General features: G+C 45.4%; 1 protein-coding gene across 6 annotated transcripts in view; it reads left to right on the top strand.

Annotated features, from left to right (window-relative positions):
• Mboat2 (membrane bound O-acyltransferase domain containing 2) overlaps positions 1-20,155 on the top strand; it is a 130,686-nt gene that overhangs the window by 22,470 nt on the left and 88,061 nt on the right. For 3 of the 6 annotated variants that reach the window (XM_005082012.4, XM_005082011.4, XM_021234013.2), the window contains one exon: positions 18,812-18,957. The exons of the other annotated variants lie outside the window; for them this stretch is intronic. In XM_005082012.4, coding sequence (XP_005082069.1) covers positions 18,812-18,957 — 146 coding nt within the window. The remainder of the gene's footprint in view (positions 1-18,811; positions 18,958-20,155) is intronic. 6 annotated transcript variants of the gene reach the window in all.

The following is a 20,155-nucleotide window of genomic DNA, read 5'->3' as shown; positions in this document are numbered from 1 at the left end:
CACTCACACAGCCTTACACATATACACATGAATACCATATGTGTGTGTGTGTGTGTGTGTGTGTGTGTGTGTGTGTGTGTGTGTGTGTGTATGTGGATGGCGAGAGCGGAGCAGTTGGGGTGTGGTTGCAGTAGTATGAGACTAGATGGGAATAGTGCATGGCTCTGAGCAGTGATCTTACTATAAATACACTTGAAGGTAGAGCCGGTGTGACTCACGGATGGATTGAGCTAGAGAAGAAGCAGAATCAAGGATACTGCTTACATCCAAGTTCTCAGCCCGAGCGGCTGGGCTAGTGATGGAGTGGGGCTTGGGAGCATGGGAAGGAATTCCCTTTTGACTCTTTTTAAGTTTCTGATGTGTGTTACCCTTTGAAGATGTGAACCTGCGGTCAGGGTGTATGGCAGGGCTCAAGATTGAACTTAGGGGTTACACATTTTATCTTTAAATAGTTCCATTGTGCTTTCAGAGAAAGAAATTTGTGCTAATTTGATCAGAACCACGAGAAAGACTAAAATCTGACAACGCTTTCTCTTTCTTCTGAGAACAGTACAAATAAAAATGAGAAAAAATTTGCGGGCAGCTTTGGGTCAACATCAGTGGACTCCCCGACTACAAGTCCAGCTAATGAACCAGCCAAGCAGAGGACATTTAGAGTCTGATGAAGATGTCTTAACACTTTTTATTCAAGGAAATGTGTGCACAAGGTCCTGAACTTCAAAGGTGGACAGTGTGGTGGTCTGAAAGAAAATGACCTCCCAACGGGAGTGGTGTAGCAGGAGTTCTAATTGGTCTTAATAATAAAAGGTATAGGGGAAAGTGCTGAAAAATCAGAGAGAGCAGGAGTAAGCCACATCCACACCTTATCTTCCTAACTTCCTAGCCAAAAAGAGACTGCGTTCCTGTCTCCTTCTGCCTTATCACATCCTCTCTCCGCACAGCACTTCCTGTCTGTACAGCCCTCCAGACCTCTATGGTTAACTAGTGGCTAGCTCCACCCTCTGATCTTCAGACAAGCTTTATTTGTTAGAGTACAAACAAGATATCACTGCAGAGTGGCACTATTAGGAAGTGTGACCTTGTTGGGGGAAGTGTGTCACTGTGGAGGGGCTTTGAGGTCTCATATAATGCTCTGGATACTGCCCAGTGTCACAGGCCACTTCCTGCTGCCTTCTCATCAAGATGTAGCCAGCACCACATCTGCCTGCATGCTGCCAAGTTCCACCATGATGGTAACAGATTGAACCTGAGTTATCCTTTTCGAGAGTTGCTGTCTGTGTTCATGGTGTCTCTGCACAGCAATAGAAACCGTAGCTAAGACAGCGAATTTATGGGTTATCACATATTCCCCCTTCTAGGGGAACGGTGATAAAGACTGGGAGGCTTCTGAGCTACATTTGATGTTGCTTTTCCCTGGACGGAAGTGGCCCCTTGCTCCTCTTCCAGCATCCCTATGCTCCTTCCTGCTCTCCCTCTCTCTGACCCCTGGGGACTGCTAGCTGTCTGTCTTGATGCCTCACATCTTGGTGATGGAGATGGGAGACTGTAGTGTTAACAGTGCTTGGCTCCCTAATAGGAATTAGGAAAATTCTCAATTGCTATGCAAAACTGTAATCAATGGCAACTTAAACTTGCCCAGAAGCTGACCTGTCACTGTTTTAGAATTTTAAGTTAGCATTAGAGGAATTCACATCCTTCCCTTTCCCCAAAACTTCTTATTTTTAGCCCTTTATGTATCGGTGTGCCCTCCCCTTTCTAGGGAGGTGATTTTAAAGTTCAGTTTTGTAGGAGAATAAATGCAGCCACAATGTGGCTTTAGAGGGTAATGGGAGTTACTCCCACACTTTGGCTTAGGGTAAACCTTGGGTTTCCATCTAACCCTGTGGTTCTAGAGACAAGTGGCTTTGACAGTGTCAGTCACAAACGTGCACACATCCAGTTCAGAACCGAGAAGTGTATTCAGGGTTGTGTGGTAGAGTCCCGGAACCTTTGCTCTCATAGAAGTAGAATGTATGTAGTTTATTTCCTTAAACCGTAGCCTCCTTCTACAGTACTTCTGTGAATTCAACTATTGTAGATACCTGCTTTTGCCAGGGTCTGGGAACCCCAGGGTCTGCTCTTTGTGCTGAAAACCAAGAAACCACCTGAGTGACCTGTTTTATTTTATTTTTTTGAGACAGGGCCACTATGTATTCTTGGTTGTCCTGGAACTAGCCACATAGACCAGGCTGGCCTTGAACTCACAGAGATCTTCCTGCCTCTGCCTCCGTAGTGCTGGGATTAAAGGCCTGTGCTAAAGCGTCCAGTGTGGGAAAGACTTGTTGATAGCTAATGTTGCAACCCGAGGCGGGGTGTGGTGGATGGGTAGATGGACAGTACACAGGAGAGAACCTTCCCAGGGTCTGTGTCACTTGCTAGAAGGGGGTGGAGCCTTGAATGTTTCCAGTCACAGCCTTCATGATCACACCTTCTAGTCTTACCAGTCACCGACATGGTGTGTCAAGCATCAGTTGTCTTGACCTGGGTAAGTAGAGCCGCAGTGTGTGTAGGTGAAAATTGACATTCTTGAGACTTCTTACGGCTTTACGGCCTTCAGAATCCCTCAGAGCCATGTGAGCTGTCTGGAGCAGCTGTGACTGGAGCAAACAGAAGTCATGATCCAGTGGTTTTTGCAGCTGGAGTAGAAGTCCTCAGATCTCCTGCGAAGTGTTTAGAGCATCTGGGTTGCCATGACAGTCTGGCCAGTTGTTCACCAAGTAGCTTGATTGATTGACAGCTCTTCTCAAGTCAGCTGAGCAAGGGAAGAATGACGGCCGTCTCTCAGATGTCAAAGAACTCATCCCTGTCTGATCATTTGAGAGGGAAAAACCTCACAGGGTGTGGACAGTAAAGGCCCAGCATTCTCTGTAGTTCTTAACTAACCAAGTCTATCCCCTAGCCAGATACTCTGGAATGGTACCCCCGGCTGCCTCATCAAGGTGACCTTCTGAATTAGGAAATTACTGTGCTGTTCCCTCACATCTTCAGACCTCATTGAAGTAGCACCGATTATCCCACCAAGGCCTCTTTTTTTTTCCCTTAAAGACTTATTTATTTATTATGTATACAGTGTTCTATCTGCATGCATGCCTGCAGGCCAGACGAGGGCATCAGATCTTATAGAAGGTTGTGACCCACCATGTGGGTGCTGGGATTTGAACCTGGGTCCTCTGGAAGAGCAGCCAGTGCTTGTAACTGCTGAACCATTTCTCTAGTCCCCCACCAAGGCCTCTTAAGCATCAGGTTCTTGATTATATTTAGGGCCTGCTTTTGTTTCTTTACACATTTCAGATTCCACAAGCAGGTAGCAGTTCCTGCCTTCCTATTATGAAGCCATGACCTCACCATTCTAGAGGTTGCTCAGTCAGAGCTGGAGCAAGGATTTGTGCTACGGCCCCGTAGGTGTCTGAGTTGGCTACTGTCGTCTGCCCACCGTGATGTAATGGATGATGTTTATGTGAGACATTCCTACCGTGTATGCGGCATCGAGTGTGGGTCTCAGCAGGAGCTTCTCTGAGAAGGACCGAGTTTTTCTTAGAAACACGAGGGGGAAGGTTATGAGTGGAGGATAGTCTTTATCAAAGTAAAATGCTTGCAAACTTGACCATTTCGGCTTTCATTAGACAGATTTCTCAACACACATCTCAAAACTGAGCTAGTTTTCCACAGTTGATAATTGCTGCCTTTGACTGCTTAATTATGGGGCTCCTCATCAGCCATGCAGGAAGGTTTAATATTCACCTTGGAGTTGGGGTGACTCCTTGATGGTGTGAGTTTGTAGTCTGGGATGCGGATGAACTCCATCTGCGGCTTTACCCTAGCCCTGGAGCAGACAGCTTTGGAGCAGACAGCCCTGTGACAAGCCTGTTGGGCACACAGGTTTGGCAGCTCCGATGCCTTTTGCCTTCTCTGTACACCTTTCTTAGGAGGCTCTGTGTCGCTCACCCTAGATGGGATACCATGATGACTGCTTTACCATATGGGGTACCATGATGACTGCTTTACCATATGGGGTACCATGATGACTGCTTTACCATATGGGGTACCATGATGACTGCTTTACCATATGGGATACCATGACGACTGCTTTACCATATGGGGTAGCATGATGACTGCTTTACCATATGGGGTACCATGATGACTGCTTTACCATATGGGGTAGCATGACGACTGCTTTACCATATGGGGTAGCATGATGACTGCTTTACCATATGGGATACCATGACGACTGCTTTACCATATGGGGTAGCATGATGACTGCTTTACCATATGGGATACCATGACGACTGCTTTACCATATGGGATACCATGACGACTGCTTTACCATATGGGGTAGCATGATGACTGCTTTACCATATGGGGTACCATGATGACTGCTTTACCATATGGGGTAGCATGATGACTGCTTTACCATATGGGGTACCATGACGACTGCTTTACCATATGGGATACCATGATGACTGCTTTACCATATGGGGTAGCATGATGACTGCTTTACCATATGGGGTAGCATGATGACTGCTTTACCATATGGGATACCATGACGACTGCTTTACCATATGGGATACCATGACGACTGCTTTACCATATGGGGTAGCATGATGACTGCTTTACCATATGGGGTACCATGATGACTGCTTTACCATATGGGGTAGCATGATGACTGCTTTACCATATGGGGTACCATGATGACTGCTTTACCATATGGGATACCATGACGACTGCTTTACCATATGGGATACCATGATGACTGCTTTACCATATGGGATACCATGATGACTGCTTTACCATATGGGGTAGCATGACGACTGCTTTACCATATGGGGTACCATGACGACTGCTTTACCATATGGGGTAGCATGACGACTGCTTTACCATATGGGGTACCATGACGACTGCTTTACCATATGGGGTACCATGATGACTGCTTTACCATATGGGGTACCATGACGACTGCTTTACCAAAAGTTTGCCACACGTTGCTGTGTAATTTGGAATAACTGTTGAGCTCATGCTTAATTTACCTTTAATCAGTAGTAAGAAGAAATTCCATTTACATTGGCAGCTCCCCCCCTCCTCCAGCTTTGAAACAATGTGTTGACCTGCATAAGAGAAAAAGACACGTGACCTTGCCAGTGTTTACTAACACACATCTGCTCGTTGATGCCGTGCCAAGAATGGGTGCTAGGGGATACAGTATGCCAAAGACAGAAATCTCCACTCTCGGCTGGTGATCTCTGTGAGTTCAAGGCCAGTGTAGTCAGAGCTACACAGTGAGACCCTGTCTCAAAAAAACCAAAAAAACTCACCCTTGAGAACATATATTATAGTGACAATTTTAATTTTACTATTAGATTATTGACAGTGTGGCATTAAGAAGCAAACTAGTCAGTTTTGAATTTGTGGGGCAGGGGACAGTGTCTGCAAACTTTAACAAGGAAAAGTAAATTAAAAATTCTTACATAGGTCAATGTGAATTATTCGTTAAGATGTATTATGCGTCTAGTGGCCAAGGATCCCAAAGGCTGCCATTAAGAGCTAATAGACAGCAGGTGGTGGTGAAGAATGACTTTAATCCCAGCACTGTGGAAGTAGAGGCTGGCAGGTCTCTGTGAGTTCGAGGCCAGCCTGGTCTACAGAGTGAGTTCCAGGACAGCAAATGCTACACAGAGAAACGCTGTCTTGAAAAACAAAACAAAACAGGAGTTAACAGGCAAGGCTGGGGAGATGACTCATTGGGTAAGAGAGTATGCTACTCTTGCAGAGGACCCAGGTTCAGTTTCCAGCATCTACCTGAGACGTCTCACAACTACCTGTAACTTGATCTCTAGGGTGGCGGTTCTCAACCTATGGGATGAGACCCTTTCACAGGGGTCACGTATCAGTTATCCTGCTTATGGATATTTCCATTCTGATTCATAACAGTAGCAAATTTACAGTTATAAAGAAGCAATGAAAATTATTTTATGGTTGGGGGTCAGCACAATGTGGGGAACTGTATTAAAGGTTGCAGCATTAGGAGGTTGAAAAACACTGGCCTAAGGGATCCAACACCTCTGGTCTCTACAGGCACCTGTACCTCATGCGGACATATCCGCATGTAGACACAGACACATGTATATACATAAATAATACAAATAGATCTTGATTTTAAAAAGCTGATAGATTTTGTGTTGGCATGATCTATTATGGAGTGTTTTGGTGGAAAGTGTGATTAAAAATCAAAGCAGCAATGTTGCTGTTGCGAGTACAGTTCTTTCGGGGTTATTTTAAATCTTATTTTTAAAGTGTGTGTGTGTGTGTGTGTGTGTGTGTGTGTGTGTGCATGTGCATATGAGTGTAGTTTCCCTGAGAAGTCAGGGGAGGACATCAGATCTCTTGGAGTTGGAGACAGTTGTGAACCACCCGAAGTGGGTCTGAATTTATTTGGTCCTCTGAGACAGCAGTATATGCTCTTGATCACCGAGTCATCTCGTCAGCCCCACGCACAGTTCTTAAAGAGCACAGTTTAAAATGTAGAGAATTAACAGGACAGTTGAGAAGTGTGGAATGCCACTGACATGAAATGCTTTTCCTAGGGGAAAAGTGACTTCAGTCTCACTGTATGGTTTTCACCTCAACACAAAGAATGATCCACTTTGATCTGTTTTACTTCAAAATATTTAAACAGTCTCGTTGATGTGTAGAAGACACGAAGTGATCTGCATACTAAGTGTGAAAGTTGATGCTTGTCATAGATACCCATCCATCAGACTTATTCCCACAATAAAGATAGTAAATCTTGATCTTCATACTTCCTTGGGTGTATTGACACTCTCCCTGTCTCTTATTCCTTCTGCTGCTATAGATAGTGTGTTCTAGATATTTGTGTAAATTGAATCATAAGGTAGCCACTCTTTTTGTTTTACGAGACAGGGTTTCTCTGTGTTGTTTTGGAGGCTGTCGGTCCAGCCTGGCCTTGACCTCACAGAGATCCGCCTGCCTCTGCCTCCCGAGTGCTGGGATTAAAGGCTTGCACCGCCCGGCAAAGTAGCCACTCTTAAAAATTTCCTTTTGTACATTATTCCTTCTCTCCCCCCCCCCCGTGTATGAATATTCTGCCCTCATGTATGTCTGTACACCTTGACCATGCCTCATGCCTGAGGAGGAGTGTGGGTACTAAACCCAGATCCTCTGGAAGAACAGCCAGTGCCCCTGAGCCATCTGCTTCAGTGTGGATGAGTTACAGGCTGCCTAACTGAGTCTGGTCTTGCACCTCCCTGTGCTCCTCTCATGCTTGCTGTAAGGCACAGGCTGGTCCTGGGAGAGCGGGTTCTTTGCCCAGCAAAGCCAGTGGGTTTGGTGAATGTGCAATTAGGATGGGTAATTGACATATACTTGGGAGAGAGGAAATGGTCCAAGAGGCATGCCAAACAGACCCCTGTCCCTTGAGTCCTGAAAAGAGCCACCCACCTAATGTACGACAGAGCAAGTGTCATGGCCTATAACATCATCTGCTCTCTCTCTGATTGGTCATTTTGTCATGCAGGGACAGCCCTGCCGAGGCGTGTAGTGTGTCTACTGTGCCTGTGTGGAGGAACTTGCTGCATGCTGACCGGTAGTGTCTTTTTGTTTTCCATACTTTTTTCCCCCGGGTTTCTAATTCTGAAGCTTCTGATGGCAGCAACTGATGGAGTTTTATGACCCTAAGAACCCCGGGACAGAAGTATGCACTGTTGTGTTCTTACCAGCTCGGTTAACTGCTCTGTTAACTGTGAGCTTCCTCCTGCCGCCTGCCACCCCCCTCTGCTCAGTAGATTCGGTGTGGAGAAAGGAGGGGAGCTGGTCTGGTGGAGTGGTGAGCTAGGGTGGGGTGCCGGTGCAGCAGAGGACTCTGGGTGTGTTCAGTTTGGACTTGTACACGGTGCTGATTTGTAGACTGTTAGTACGGCCTACTCTGACAGATCATAGAAAGACTTCCCTTGGGCAGGTTGAGAGCACTCATTCTTGCAGAGGACCTGGATTTGGGCAGATTAAGAGCACTCACTCATTCTTGCAGAGGACCTGGATTTGACTCTCACAGCTATCCACAGCTCCAGGTCCAGGGTATCAGTTGCCTTATTCTGACCCCTGCAGGCACCAGGCATACATGTGGTGTGTAGACATATATGCAGGCATACCCTCTTACACATAAAATAAAGTGAGTAAATACAAACAAAAATTTAAAAATTGTAGTTATTAGTGTTTCTGTGTGCATTGTATGAATTTCACTACCATGCCAGGCTTTTTATGTGACTATTGGGGAATCTTCATCATTTCAGCTTAAAAAAAATGGGCTCTGCGGTCTGAAAGGGGAAGTCCATTATATATTTCCTGGTAGCCTAATGTGTCTTCATTAATTTAAAATCAGTTCTTTTTTATAAAAGCCTACTGACATTTATTGACTGGATTTAAAATTAATGATTAATGTGGGAGAAATGAATATCTTCATGATACTGGGTCTCCCTGTCGGGGATCAGTATGCCTTTTTGCATATTTATGCATTAGAAATCTGTTTCTATAGCATTTAAAATTTTGCTTATGTAGTTTGTATGTTTATTTTTAAGATTTTATTTACTTACTATTTTGTGTTGCCATTGCATGTGGGATTTTGAGTTTGGGCTATGTTTTCTCTTTGGCTGTTATTATATGATATGGTGATATCTTGCCTGTACAAATAAAGCCTGTCTGAGGGTCAGAGAATGGAGCTTGCCACTAGCTGACCATAGAGATCTGTAGGTCGTCACAGACGGACAGGAAGAGAGATAGCTGGGCTAACTCAGTCGGTAGAGCATGAGACCCTTAACCTCAGGGTCGTGGGTTCATGCCCCACATTGGGCGCCAAGAAGAAGCCTAAGCCATCGGCCAAACAGTTTATAATTAATGTAAGCCTCTGTATGTTTATTTGAGACTAAATGGCTGCTAGACTGGGCGGGACAGAAACTTCCGTCTACAATATGAACGCTGCTGATTTCTGTCCTGGTTTGAGAGAGGTTATTAATCTATCCAGGAGCCCATTGATGGTTAATAACAGCCGGATGCCAGCACCGCTATGCTGCCTGTTTTGCCTTCGTCCCTGTGTCACCCTGTAACTGATATTCTCCATAACTCTATAAAACACCCATAGATAATTGCATGTTAACCCACATGAGTCATCTTAAGTCGTGAGGTGATGGTTAATAAAAGCTTCACTGAGCACGCAACTATGCTTGGTTACTTCCTGTTTCCTCTGGCCGTTGGTAGGTGTTTGAGATTGTTGAATGTGACACAGAGTCTGTGTGGAGCTCGCTCCCTCTCACGTTTGTGTTGTCATAGCATAGTCTTTAGTGACATTGAGCCTGGTCCTTGTCTGTGCAGATACACACACACACACACAGATTCACATATATATACGTGCATATGTATACATTCGATAGGACTGTTTCATTTAGCAGTATGGAAACCTAGAAAGGTGAAAGCAAGTCTGACATTGGTTTTTTTTTTTTACTATTCTTTCGTAATTTCATAATTACATAATAGTGTGTTCAGATATAGAAATTTGAAAGCCAGTCTGATGTTAGGTTTTTTATTATTCTTTTAGAAGTATTACTTATTTTTGTTATTCTGGAGGTAGAGGTGGTTGTGAGCCACCTGACTTGTCTGCTGGGATCTGAACTCAGGTCCTCTAGAAGAGCAGCAAGCACTGCTAACCCTGAATCATCTCTCTAGCCCTATTCTTTCTTTTATATTTCCTTAGAACTTTAAAAAAGATCCTTTTGGTGTCTCTTAATATTTTCCTGCTGTCGCCGGGCGGTGGTGGCGCATGTCTTTAATCCCAGCACTCGGGAGGCAGAGGCAGGCGGATCTCCGTGAGTTTGAGGCCAGGCTGGACCGACAGCCTCCAAAACAATACAGAGAAACCCTGTCTTGTAAAACCAAAAAAATTTTTTTCCTGCTGTCAAAGAAGTAATAAATTACTAATTGGCGTCTTATAATCCTAAAACGCAGTATAAAGTTGAATTATGACTTTAAGAAAACTATATATTGGTATTTTAAAATTTAGAAATTGTGGGCGAGGTGTGGTGGTACACACCTTCAATTCCAGCACTTGGGAGGCAGAGGCAGGTGAATCTCTGTGAGTTCAAGGCCAGCCTGGTCTATGGAGTTAGTTTCTGGACAGAAAGGACTACACAGAGAAACCTTGTTTCAAGAAACAAAACAAAAGAAATCATTACAGCAAAACCCAGAAAGACCCACTTTTCCTTAGCAGGCTAGTATCTATATGAATTTGACAAAGCCTAGGAGTCTAGAAATGGTATTCTCCAAATGGCCTTTGGTAATTGGCCTATGGTGGAAAACCACATTGTGGTTTTCAGGTTTCTCATAAATCCCCCTCTGGGAAGATGCTGAGGCTTAATTTGCATCCTTTCAGAAGACAACAGTGCCATTTCCTCAACAAAAAAGTCTAGTGTTTCCTCGGCACCTGTGTGGACAGTACAGACAGGGCACATTTGTGTCCTCGGTGTTGTGGAGTCATCAAGAAGTAGCTCTGGAGCTGGGTGTTAGCTGTCTGTCACTTAGAGGGGCCGGGGTCCTAACAGTGAGACTCTCCACTGGTGACGGTGTTGTGGCCTCATCCAGCTCTTGTTTGTGGGGTTGTCAAGTGAGGATGATGACCACAAAGCCCTGCTCTCCAGAAGCCTGCCCGTAAGCCGAGGGGGATTCTGGGAGAAGCACAGGTACAGAGTATTTGCAAAGGTGGTTTTAAAGACCGTGGGGCATGAGGCTGTGTCTGCATTGAAGGGCAGAAGCTAAGGGGGTGCTGCTGCTGGAGGTTTGCAGCAAAGAGGCCACTGACAACAACTGCCCATCAATCAATCCCTCCAGAAGAACTTGAAATGTTTCTAGCAGGGATCAGGTTGACTTGTGAATGCATAACTAACACTTAAAGTTAAAAAAAAATAAGATTGGTACCCAGTATCTTTCCTTGTTGTAACCTGCTCCCTCCTGCCGTAGATAAGTGCTTAAGTGGCTTCAGTGATAATCACCTTCATATTTGTTACGGTTTTATCACCTGCATGGATAGCCTCAGCCAGTGTGGGTCATTGCTTGCCTTTTGGGACCTTTAATGAAATATGGTTATATGCTTGCATAGGTATGTATTCTGAGTGGGTTCCAGAGCTGCGTGTCTGCTCTTGCACAGGAGTGTATGTTGAGTTCAGTGCGTGTTTACGCTGTTGTTTCCTGTATTCTCTGTAGTTTCTTGTTGGATGAACATATCACAGTATGTGTGGCCATTGTTCCTGTCTCATTGAGTGCCAGTGTTCTACCCGTGAGTAGTGGAGTGGCTGACTGTGTAGACTGTCTATGATTCTGTAAGAAAATCCAAGCGGTCTTCTCAAGTTGATGTTGCCCTTGTGTGAGAAATCCCTTTACTCGGACATAGAAGTCTACACTTAATATTTCCAGACTTTAAAGTCTGGCTTAGGTCGTGGGTGGGTAATGGTGTCTCCCTTAGGGCTTAGCTAGTATCGACTCATAAAGATTTAAGACATGACACTTCGTACCTGGGCCCTGCCGTTTGTGCTTGAATTTGAGGGTGATTTGAAGCATTTGTTTTACAGTTAGCAGCATGTGAATTACCTGGAGAAGTTATAAAAAAAACTCGGTCCCATTTCACACACAGGAATATCCATGAGTCTCTTGGTGACTTTGGGGCTGATGATTCTGCACTAGCTGTAGCAGATGGAGCTGAGCATTCCCAAGGCTGAAGATGTTCTGTCTTGGGAGACTGGGGAGCACCCTTGACCGTTGGTTCTTGGCTGTCTGCCTGGTTCCTTTTCATTCTCTTCTCCTCCATGCAGAGTCTTACAAATATTGTTCACGTGGAGGAACTGAGTGGGTATTATACAAAACTCCTTCATTTTATTACAAAGTAGCGCTGGAACAGGGCATCCCACAGAAGTCAGCTGGTGTTTGTGATCTTTAGCAGGCATGCTCAAAACATTATTTCAATGTGTTCTATGTACAGTTGCTACTGCTTTTTTGGAACGGGATCTCATTATGTTGCCTACACTAATGTTGAACTCCTGGGATTCAAACAATCCCCCTATCCGCATCTCCCAGGCGCTAAAACTATAGGTGTATGGCACTATTCCTGGTTATAAAATTATTAATTAGATATTTTGCTTTAAAGAAATCACTCATACTGAGCCTTAAAGGTCTGGCGGATAATTGCACTTAAAACCCATCTCGGCTCAGAGAGTAGCCACAGAGAGGCACCTGTGGTCACGTGCGTCTCCTAGCTATCAAAGTGAGTGATGCAAGTAAGCATGCTAGAAAGTTGCCGTGGTAAGTGCATTGTTTGCTATCACTCTTGAACACCTGGGAACTCCTCCACCTGTTCTAGAAAATGAAGTTTAAAGGTCAAAAAGAGTGAATGCAGCCTGTTATTCAGACAGGATGTGACCCTGTGTATGTTGTCACACACACACTAAAGTCCATGCACCCTTAGTCGATGAGAAAATGGGAGAAGTTTTGTATGCTTTCCTGTAGAGTGGAGATGCCATTGATGGCCTGAGTGTCAAGGAAACTTGGGGTTGTGAATGCAGTAAGAGGCTCTACTTAGAATTTGGGCTGCTGGCTCTGGGGGTGTTAAGATTGTTAAGGTGGGAAACATAAACATATTAATGGCCAAAGCACAACACTCAGATTTCTGGTTCCTCTTTCAGCAACTTGTTTTCTGCGTCACCAGCTATTTTCTGGCTTTTCTTTTAAAAACAACTCAAGACATGCACAGGTGCACATCGCATATTCACGCATTGCAGTTATGTGTGCAGCGTCAAGAGCTAAGGATCACATGCGCCGTGGAGGAAACCCGTTATTGCAGGAGAGCCGTGGGTGCAGATAAAAGGCCACAGACTGACATATGCTGCCTGCAAGACAGAGCATTCCAATAAAGAAAAAAAAAGCTGCCGGGAAAACTAAACCCACTAGAAAAGTAGGAAGAGGCTGTCACATGGAAGCTTGATGTTCAACTTATCTACGGCAGCTTTAAAGAGTAGGGAGATAAACTCTTCCGTTTGCTACCTTGGTGAAAGCGCAAAGTCTGCCACTACCAAATGCCGCTAGGCATGTGGAGTGGTGGCACGCGCTTCCTGGGTGGGCACCCGAGCAGGCTTAAGCTGCTTAGGAGAGTAATTTAGCTGTGTGTAGTTCAGAGGGAGAGGCTTACCTGGAGTCTGCATCCACAGAGTCACACAATGGAATGCTGTGCCACAGGGCGGTAGGAAGGGGCAGTGTGTGGATCACCTGCACACTCGCCAGAAACACCTGCTAAGAACAACTGCAGGGCTCGGTCTTGTTTTTACCATTTAGAGTTAGACGGTCAAAGCATTATAAAACATGAAATGCATACGAAGTGCTACAGCTGTATTTACACTGGTGAGGAATGGAAGGGACGGGAGTATCTTGCACAATAGGTTTTATTGTGTGTGCAAATATTGGAACATTTCAAGTCTTTCTCCATTACCTCTTTTCTCTAATGCCTTGATGTGTAGTTTTTCTAGGATGAAGCATATGGAAGCAGAATCGCCTATGGTTGGTAGCATGGACTCTGGAATACGAGTGCCCGGTGCCCACCTGGGGATGGTCGAGCTTCCCACCATTAGTGAAGTATGGTGGACAGCATAGACTCTATGGTGATGACAGTGATGTCTAGCACATAGCACAGGGCAGGCTGGTAACAAGCAGACATACGTGTTTAGTGAAATGCACGCGTATGCCTAGGTCAGACTGCCTTCTGCTCTGTAACTCGATCGTCGTCCATGTCAGAGCAGACAAATCACATAAGTCACGTTAACATTTATTAGATCTAATTTGTGATTTGTTTCCGTGACTTGTGTGCTAGGTTCTTCTTCTGAATAACGCCCCTCCCCAATGTCCTTAAGCGTTCCAAGTGGCCAGCAGGAGTGTTTTTTAATTCTTTTTTCTACATCGTCACAGTGAGCAATTTTTGTTACATAGAAGCGTCAAGTATTTATATAGGAAATCTGTTTTATATGTAAGTAGGCATTGTCAAACTATTATTTGCATTAGATAAATTCTATTTTCTTACATTCTTATCTGGGATGTATACTTATGGTGCTAATTTTCACATCTAGTCAGGATAAGCTAGGATTTGCTGCAGTGACAAGCCACTCCTAACAAGCCAAGGGATGTCTAGTCTTTATCCCCTATGACTGATCATGGGCTGGCGCCTGGTAATTTCTGGGACATTGCAGGCAAAAATTGGTTATTCTGTCCCGGAAGTAGCACACTTCTCCACTATGAGTTGGAATACAATGTCTCACCAATGGGTTAGCTTGTGCCCCTTAGAGTTAAGAATTTTTCAGAGTTTTATTGTATATGACATCTATAAAGTGCCTATGCCATTTGTCCAGTTTTCTTTAGGTCATAATTTTCCCAATAAGCGACTTTCTTTTCTGTGATATTGAAGTATTTTCCCTCACTTTTCATTTATTTTTTTGCCCCCATATAATCTTAAGATCTTTACAATATTAAAAACAAACACAAACAAATGAACCCCGTCAGTCTTTTCTTTTATGATGTCTGTGGTTTCTCTTTGGAAAAACTTATAAAATTCCTAATTTCTTTTACAAGTGTATTTTGGGACATTATTACTGTCTTTGAATGTCCTTCAGCCAGTGTTGTTGCTGTTACTTTGAAACGGAACATGGTACTGAGGGTTAAGTGGCATGTCCCTTGCAGATGAGGAAAACAGGCACTTCACAGAGCAGCTTCCTTGGTGTATCTCAGGCCGAGGCTTTTTTTTTTTTTTTTGCAACTGTCTTAAAGACTTCTTGTATATGAAATGAGGAGTGTCAGTCAGTAGTCAGTAGCTGAGTTTGCTTTCCTTTCTCCCCTTTGTCCTGTCTGCCTTCCAATCTCCACTTCCAAATTACTACGAGCAGTTTCCTCAGAGGTGTAGCGTCTCAAATGTCAGGTCACGTGAGCGGGATGCAGCCATTCTGTGCTGGTGGAGATGGGTTCTAGAATCCTGCCAGATACAGGAGTCTATGGATGTTCACATCCCCTCGATAAAATGTACTGTGTTTACTGTAGCTAGTGCACATTCTCCAGTTCGTTTAAGTCATCCTTAGATGACCCAAAATACCCAGTACAATGTAAACACTGTGTGAACAGCTGCTTTGCTGGACTGGTGGGGTGGGACTAACAAGGGAAAGTCTGGGTGTTCGATACAGATGCAGTTTTCCAGGTGTTTTCAACCTGTGGTTGGTTGGGTCTGGTAGTGAGCAGATTGAATTGTTAGAAGGATAGCTTTACATTGGTATATATGTGTGCACGTGTGTGTGTGTGTGTGTGTGTGTGCTTGTACACACACACAGAGGTTGGAAAAACAATTTGCATCAGCTTTCTTCTCCCAGTAGATTTAGAAGGCATTAAACCCAGGTTTCCAGGTGTGGTGGTGGTTCATGCCTTTTCTGTTTGAGTCCTCCAGTCTTTTCTAACAGAGACAATCATCTGCATCCCTCCATGGTGACATCCTGTGGTTTTCATCAGTGTTTCTGCCCTTCTTCTGGGGTTCCCACACCCAGTGTCCACCTCAGGGGTCTGTCCCAAAGTCCCTGTACCAGGGATGCCCCGCCCCTCCCCCTCCTCTGAACTTCACTGCTCCACTCAGATCTCTCTGGGACCGTGCCTCGCCTTGCTCTTTCTGGCCGGGCCACATCCCCTGCATCTTCCCAGGCATAGCTGTCCTGGTGACTAGTGGGAAATGAATGATTTTACACTGTGATGTCACCTATACAGTGAGACAATTTCCTGGTGTATAGAATGTGGCTATGGGACTTTTACTCCTGCCAAGGTCACCAGTAAAGCTGTAGTTACTTAGACAGCCAGTTTGAACCTTGTGCTAGGGAAGAGGGTGAGTGATGGGGAGGAGGAATTTCTCAGAGAGTGGTGGAGATCTAGGATTGGGAACTGTTTCCCTGGCCCCCCCCTTACAGTGACAGGCCACAGCAGTGTACCTGCTCCCTGGGTCTTCTTCTACATTCCCCAAGGCTGCTTTTCTGCCGCTGGGGTCCTTTAGTGCTGCAGGGTTCAGGGTCCTGACCAAGCCCTCTTGTCTCTCTGTAGCTCTTTTCCAACTGTGTCCACAGCTCTCAGACTCACATTTGCCTCAAGGCTCTAGACTGGCGGTTCTCAACCTGTGGGTCACAACCCCTTTGAGGGTCAAACGAGCCTTTCACAGGGGTCGCCCAAGACCATGGAATTCACAGATATTTGCATTGTTATTCATAATAGTAGCAAAATTACACTAAGAAAGTAGCAACAAAAACCATGTGTTGGGGGTCACCACAACATGAGGGGCTGTGTGTAAGGGTTGCAGCATTAGAAAGGTTGGGGAACTCTTGATGTGCATCTTTCTGAGCCGTGTCTGGGTATGCACAGGAGCCCATATAAGCCACACATGCAGGAGGTGTAGGATTCATTTCCCCAGGCTGCTCATATCTGTTTCCTGGTCCTGACTGACCTTGTCATCTCCTGGTATGATTCTTGCCTTTTCTCAGGTTCTCATGGCACAGCCTATCCTAACATCTGATTGGTCCCACACGCTCCAGCTGTCCCAGCAAGCTTCGGCTCTCTGTTGGCCCTGGGGACTTTAAGAGCAGCCTTGTACATTGTCTCTACTTTGTTCCGTGCCTTCTAAGGCAGAGGAGGGGGAGGGAGGGGCCACAATGCCTCCTTTATTGTAGTCTTTATTATAGTCTTTTCGTGTCGTTATTGAACGCCTATGTCCAGAGTGCGCAGGCTGAGGTTGCTCCTCCATCTCCCACGGCTCCCATTTGCCCTGTACGCTGTCCGTTCCTCGGGGTGCCCCTTCCTTACTTGTCCAGCACGGGGCTCTCATTCCTCGGGGTACAGGGATCCATATTGGACTTTTTAAAAATATAGTCTTGTGTGCCAAAAATTGTGATTGTGTGGAGTGAGGCCTGATCTCCGTGTGAAAGGCCTTTCCTTGATGGGAAAGAGCAGCTCGTCACAAAAAGTCTGTAAAAAATTCACAGACTGCTTCTGTCACAATTGCAACTTCCTTTGTGCTACGTCACTATGTGAAAAGAGAAGAGGGTGAGCGGTGGGGATGCCCCTTGGGGATGGTGGCACTCAGCTGGCACTGGGAGCTGCTGTCCCGGCCTACCCATCCCTCTGTCACCTGCTTTTGACATTTGCCTCCAAGCTTGTTCTTGAAACCCTTTCTGTGCAGCTTCTACAAGGCACTCTAACGCCTGCCGGTGTTCCTGTGTCTGAGCTCTCCTGTTAGAGTCTGGTTACCCTGGGGTAGGGTCAACACTTTGTTTCCAGCTCTCTTGTCGTTGTTGTTTTTTTTCTGTTGCAGATGCTCTATAATTGTTTTTGTTTGTCTAAATAAGATGTAGTTGAAAGGATTGAAGTACTTGAAGGTTTAAAATCATGTAGATAGATGTTAGTAATGAGAATCAAGAATAGTAATTTTTCTGATGTCTTTTTTGTTTGTTTGTTTTTTGTTTTTCACGACGGGGTGGGTTTCTCTGTATTGCTTTGGAGGCTGTCCTGGAACTAGCTCTTGTAGACCAGACTGGCCTTGAACTCACAGAGATCCACCTGCCTCTGCTTCCCGAGTGCTGGGATTAAAGGTGTGTGCCACCAACGCCTGGCCTGATGTTTTTACTTTTGTCTCATTCTCAAAAACAACAGTTAAAACCTTAGGTGGAGCAAGTGCTAGAACCCGCTGAGAGACGTTTGTCTTGCTCTGTGTTTCAGAGGACATGGTCCGGGACAACAGGCTGTTGTCATCACAGCGCAAGGCAAGAGCCTGTCATCTGTACTGCAGGGGGAGGTGCTTTATAACCCCTGTGTATATACAGGCTTTTAGTTGTATTTTTGCGCACATTTAGTGAGAATGAGTCTCCTAACAGAGAAATGGCCGCTTTCCCTTAGCTCTCACATTCCACAAGACACCCTGTTCTCAGGCCTGTGGGTGGAGAGCCGGCAGCCTCGGGCTTGCCTCTGCCTGTGAGGATCGTGGCTCTGAGCTTTGTGGGGAGTTCAGTGGTTTCCCCGCTGGACTTGGGGAAGGTGTGACCCGCACCCAACACCCATCCAGGGTTCTGTGTCCTTTACCTTTGCCATTCTCCTGGCTAAGCCACCGTAGTGACGATTACTCCACTGTGCTCACCACCATGGACAGTAGCCTCGAGCCTTCTTGCAACTCTGGAGACTCAGGGGAGCTTGACCCTGCCCTGAGCATTGTGGGAAACTTGGAGCTTTACTCCCACCAGTTGTTGAGACCTGAGTCATCTTAAGTACGTTTGCCCGTCCCTCAGCTCCCAGAGTGGCCTGAACTTCCCATCCCTGTGTCCCCACTGCTGTCTCCTTCCTTTCCGGTGTCCTGCCCTCACCTGCACACACCTGTCTCCAACCAGGTGCAATGCAGGAAGTGCATATTGACCCATCACTTAAACTTGGAGCTCCTCCCTGGGAAATGCCCCATTTTTTGCCTTTTGCAAATGAAAATAACTTAGTTTATATATTAACTGTGGTAGCTTTGTCCTTAGAATTAAGTATAACACTGAAGGATCCCAGTCTGTTGCTAACGTGAAATTTTAATTTGTCTTTACAGGTCAACTTTGTAGTGTGCCAACTCTTAAAATTAAGTATAACACTGAAGGATCCCAGTCTGTTGCTAACGTGAAATTTTAATTTGTCTTTACAGGTCAACTTTGTAGTGTGCCAACTCTTAGCCTTGTTGGCAGCCATTTGGTTTCGAACTTATCTGCATTCAAGCAAAACTAGCTCTTTTATCAGACACGCAGTTGCTACCCTTTTGGGCCTTTATCTTGCATTTTTTTGCTTTGGATGGTAAGTAATTATTTTGATCATGTTTAAGTGAACGCTGTTAGGTATATTTGAGAATTGAGTCTGTAGAGGGATATATCATCTAGGATTTTGTTTTGAAATTTACTTACAAAGTTTACTTTCAAGGCTCGCTTTCAAAATCTTGAGTCTAAACAATGGGCTGGGAATGGGAATTTCTTGAGCTTTGTCTTGGGGAAGATTTGTGAGCATGGACACGGAGGATTTATGAAAAGTCTGTTGTTAAGTAGATCTTTTCACCCATCTTGGAAATATTTTATGCTGAAACAAGCAATAAATTGTTGTGTTGTTTGTTCCTTTGGGTTTTCTCTGTGCTGTTGGCTCTGATGAGTCTGGGAAAGCCCATTTGATTGACTCTCATAGTGTTAGCAACAAAGAGGCTTTTGTTTGTTCTTGGTAGAGAAAAAATTAAGAGAAAAATTTTATTCAGGATCCTTCACAAGGGGGTGTGTGTGGGGGGCTGTGTGTGTGTGTGTGTGTGTGTGTGTGTGTGTGGTGGGGTGTAGGGTGGGGTGTCAGTGTGTGTGGGGTGGGGTGTCTGTGTGTGTGTGTGTTTGTGTGTGGTGGGGTGTAGGGTGGGGTGTCAGTGTGTGTGGGGTGGGGTGGGGTGTCTGTGTGTGTGTGTGTTTGTGTGTGTGTGGTGTGTGTGTGTGGTGTGTGTTTGTGGTTGGTGTGTGATGTGTGTGTGTTTGTGTGGTGTGTGTGTGTAGTGTGGTGTGGTGTATGTGTGTTTATGTGAGGTGTGTGTGTTTGTGTGGTGTGTTTCAGTCCAGTCTTCCTCACCGGGCTAGCCTGAGGCTTACAGTTAAAAGAAGCACTGCCTGTACTGCTTCTTGGCACCCGTGGGCTTGTCCGAATGAGGAAAGGGGTAGGAAGGTGCCCGGTCACTGCTGGCAAGGCAGCAGACTTTGGAAGGGCTTCTTGGTGACACACACGTTTCCCTCCTGGGTGAGCACTTGCGAGTGCCCCCCATTCACAGACGAGTGCCCTGGTTTGCTCTTCTGCAGGCACCTATCTGAGCTGAGAAGGCCGTGAGAGAGCTGCATGACCCATGCTTGTGAGGTTCCACCGTGGGCTGGATAGCCGGTGCCACTCTTAAGTTAACAATGTTCTTATCTTCAGATGTTCCGGTTTTATCCTCACCAGCGCTGCACTACCTGGCATTTCTTAATCTGCCCTTTGC

The sequence above is a fragment of the Mesocricetus auratus genome, unplaced genomic scaffold (assembly GCF_017639785.1).
Source record: "Mesocricetus auratus isolate SY011 unplaced genomic scaffold, BCM_Maur_2.0 Super-Scaffold_100024, whole genome shotgun sequence".
Taxonomy (NCBI): Eukaryota; Metazoa; Chordata; class Mammalia; order Rodentia; family Cricetidae; genus Mesocricetus; species Mesocricetus auratus.
The sequence above is the reverse complement of the archived record's forward strand: the minus strand, read 5'-3'. Positions and strand labels throughout refer to the sequence as shown.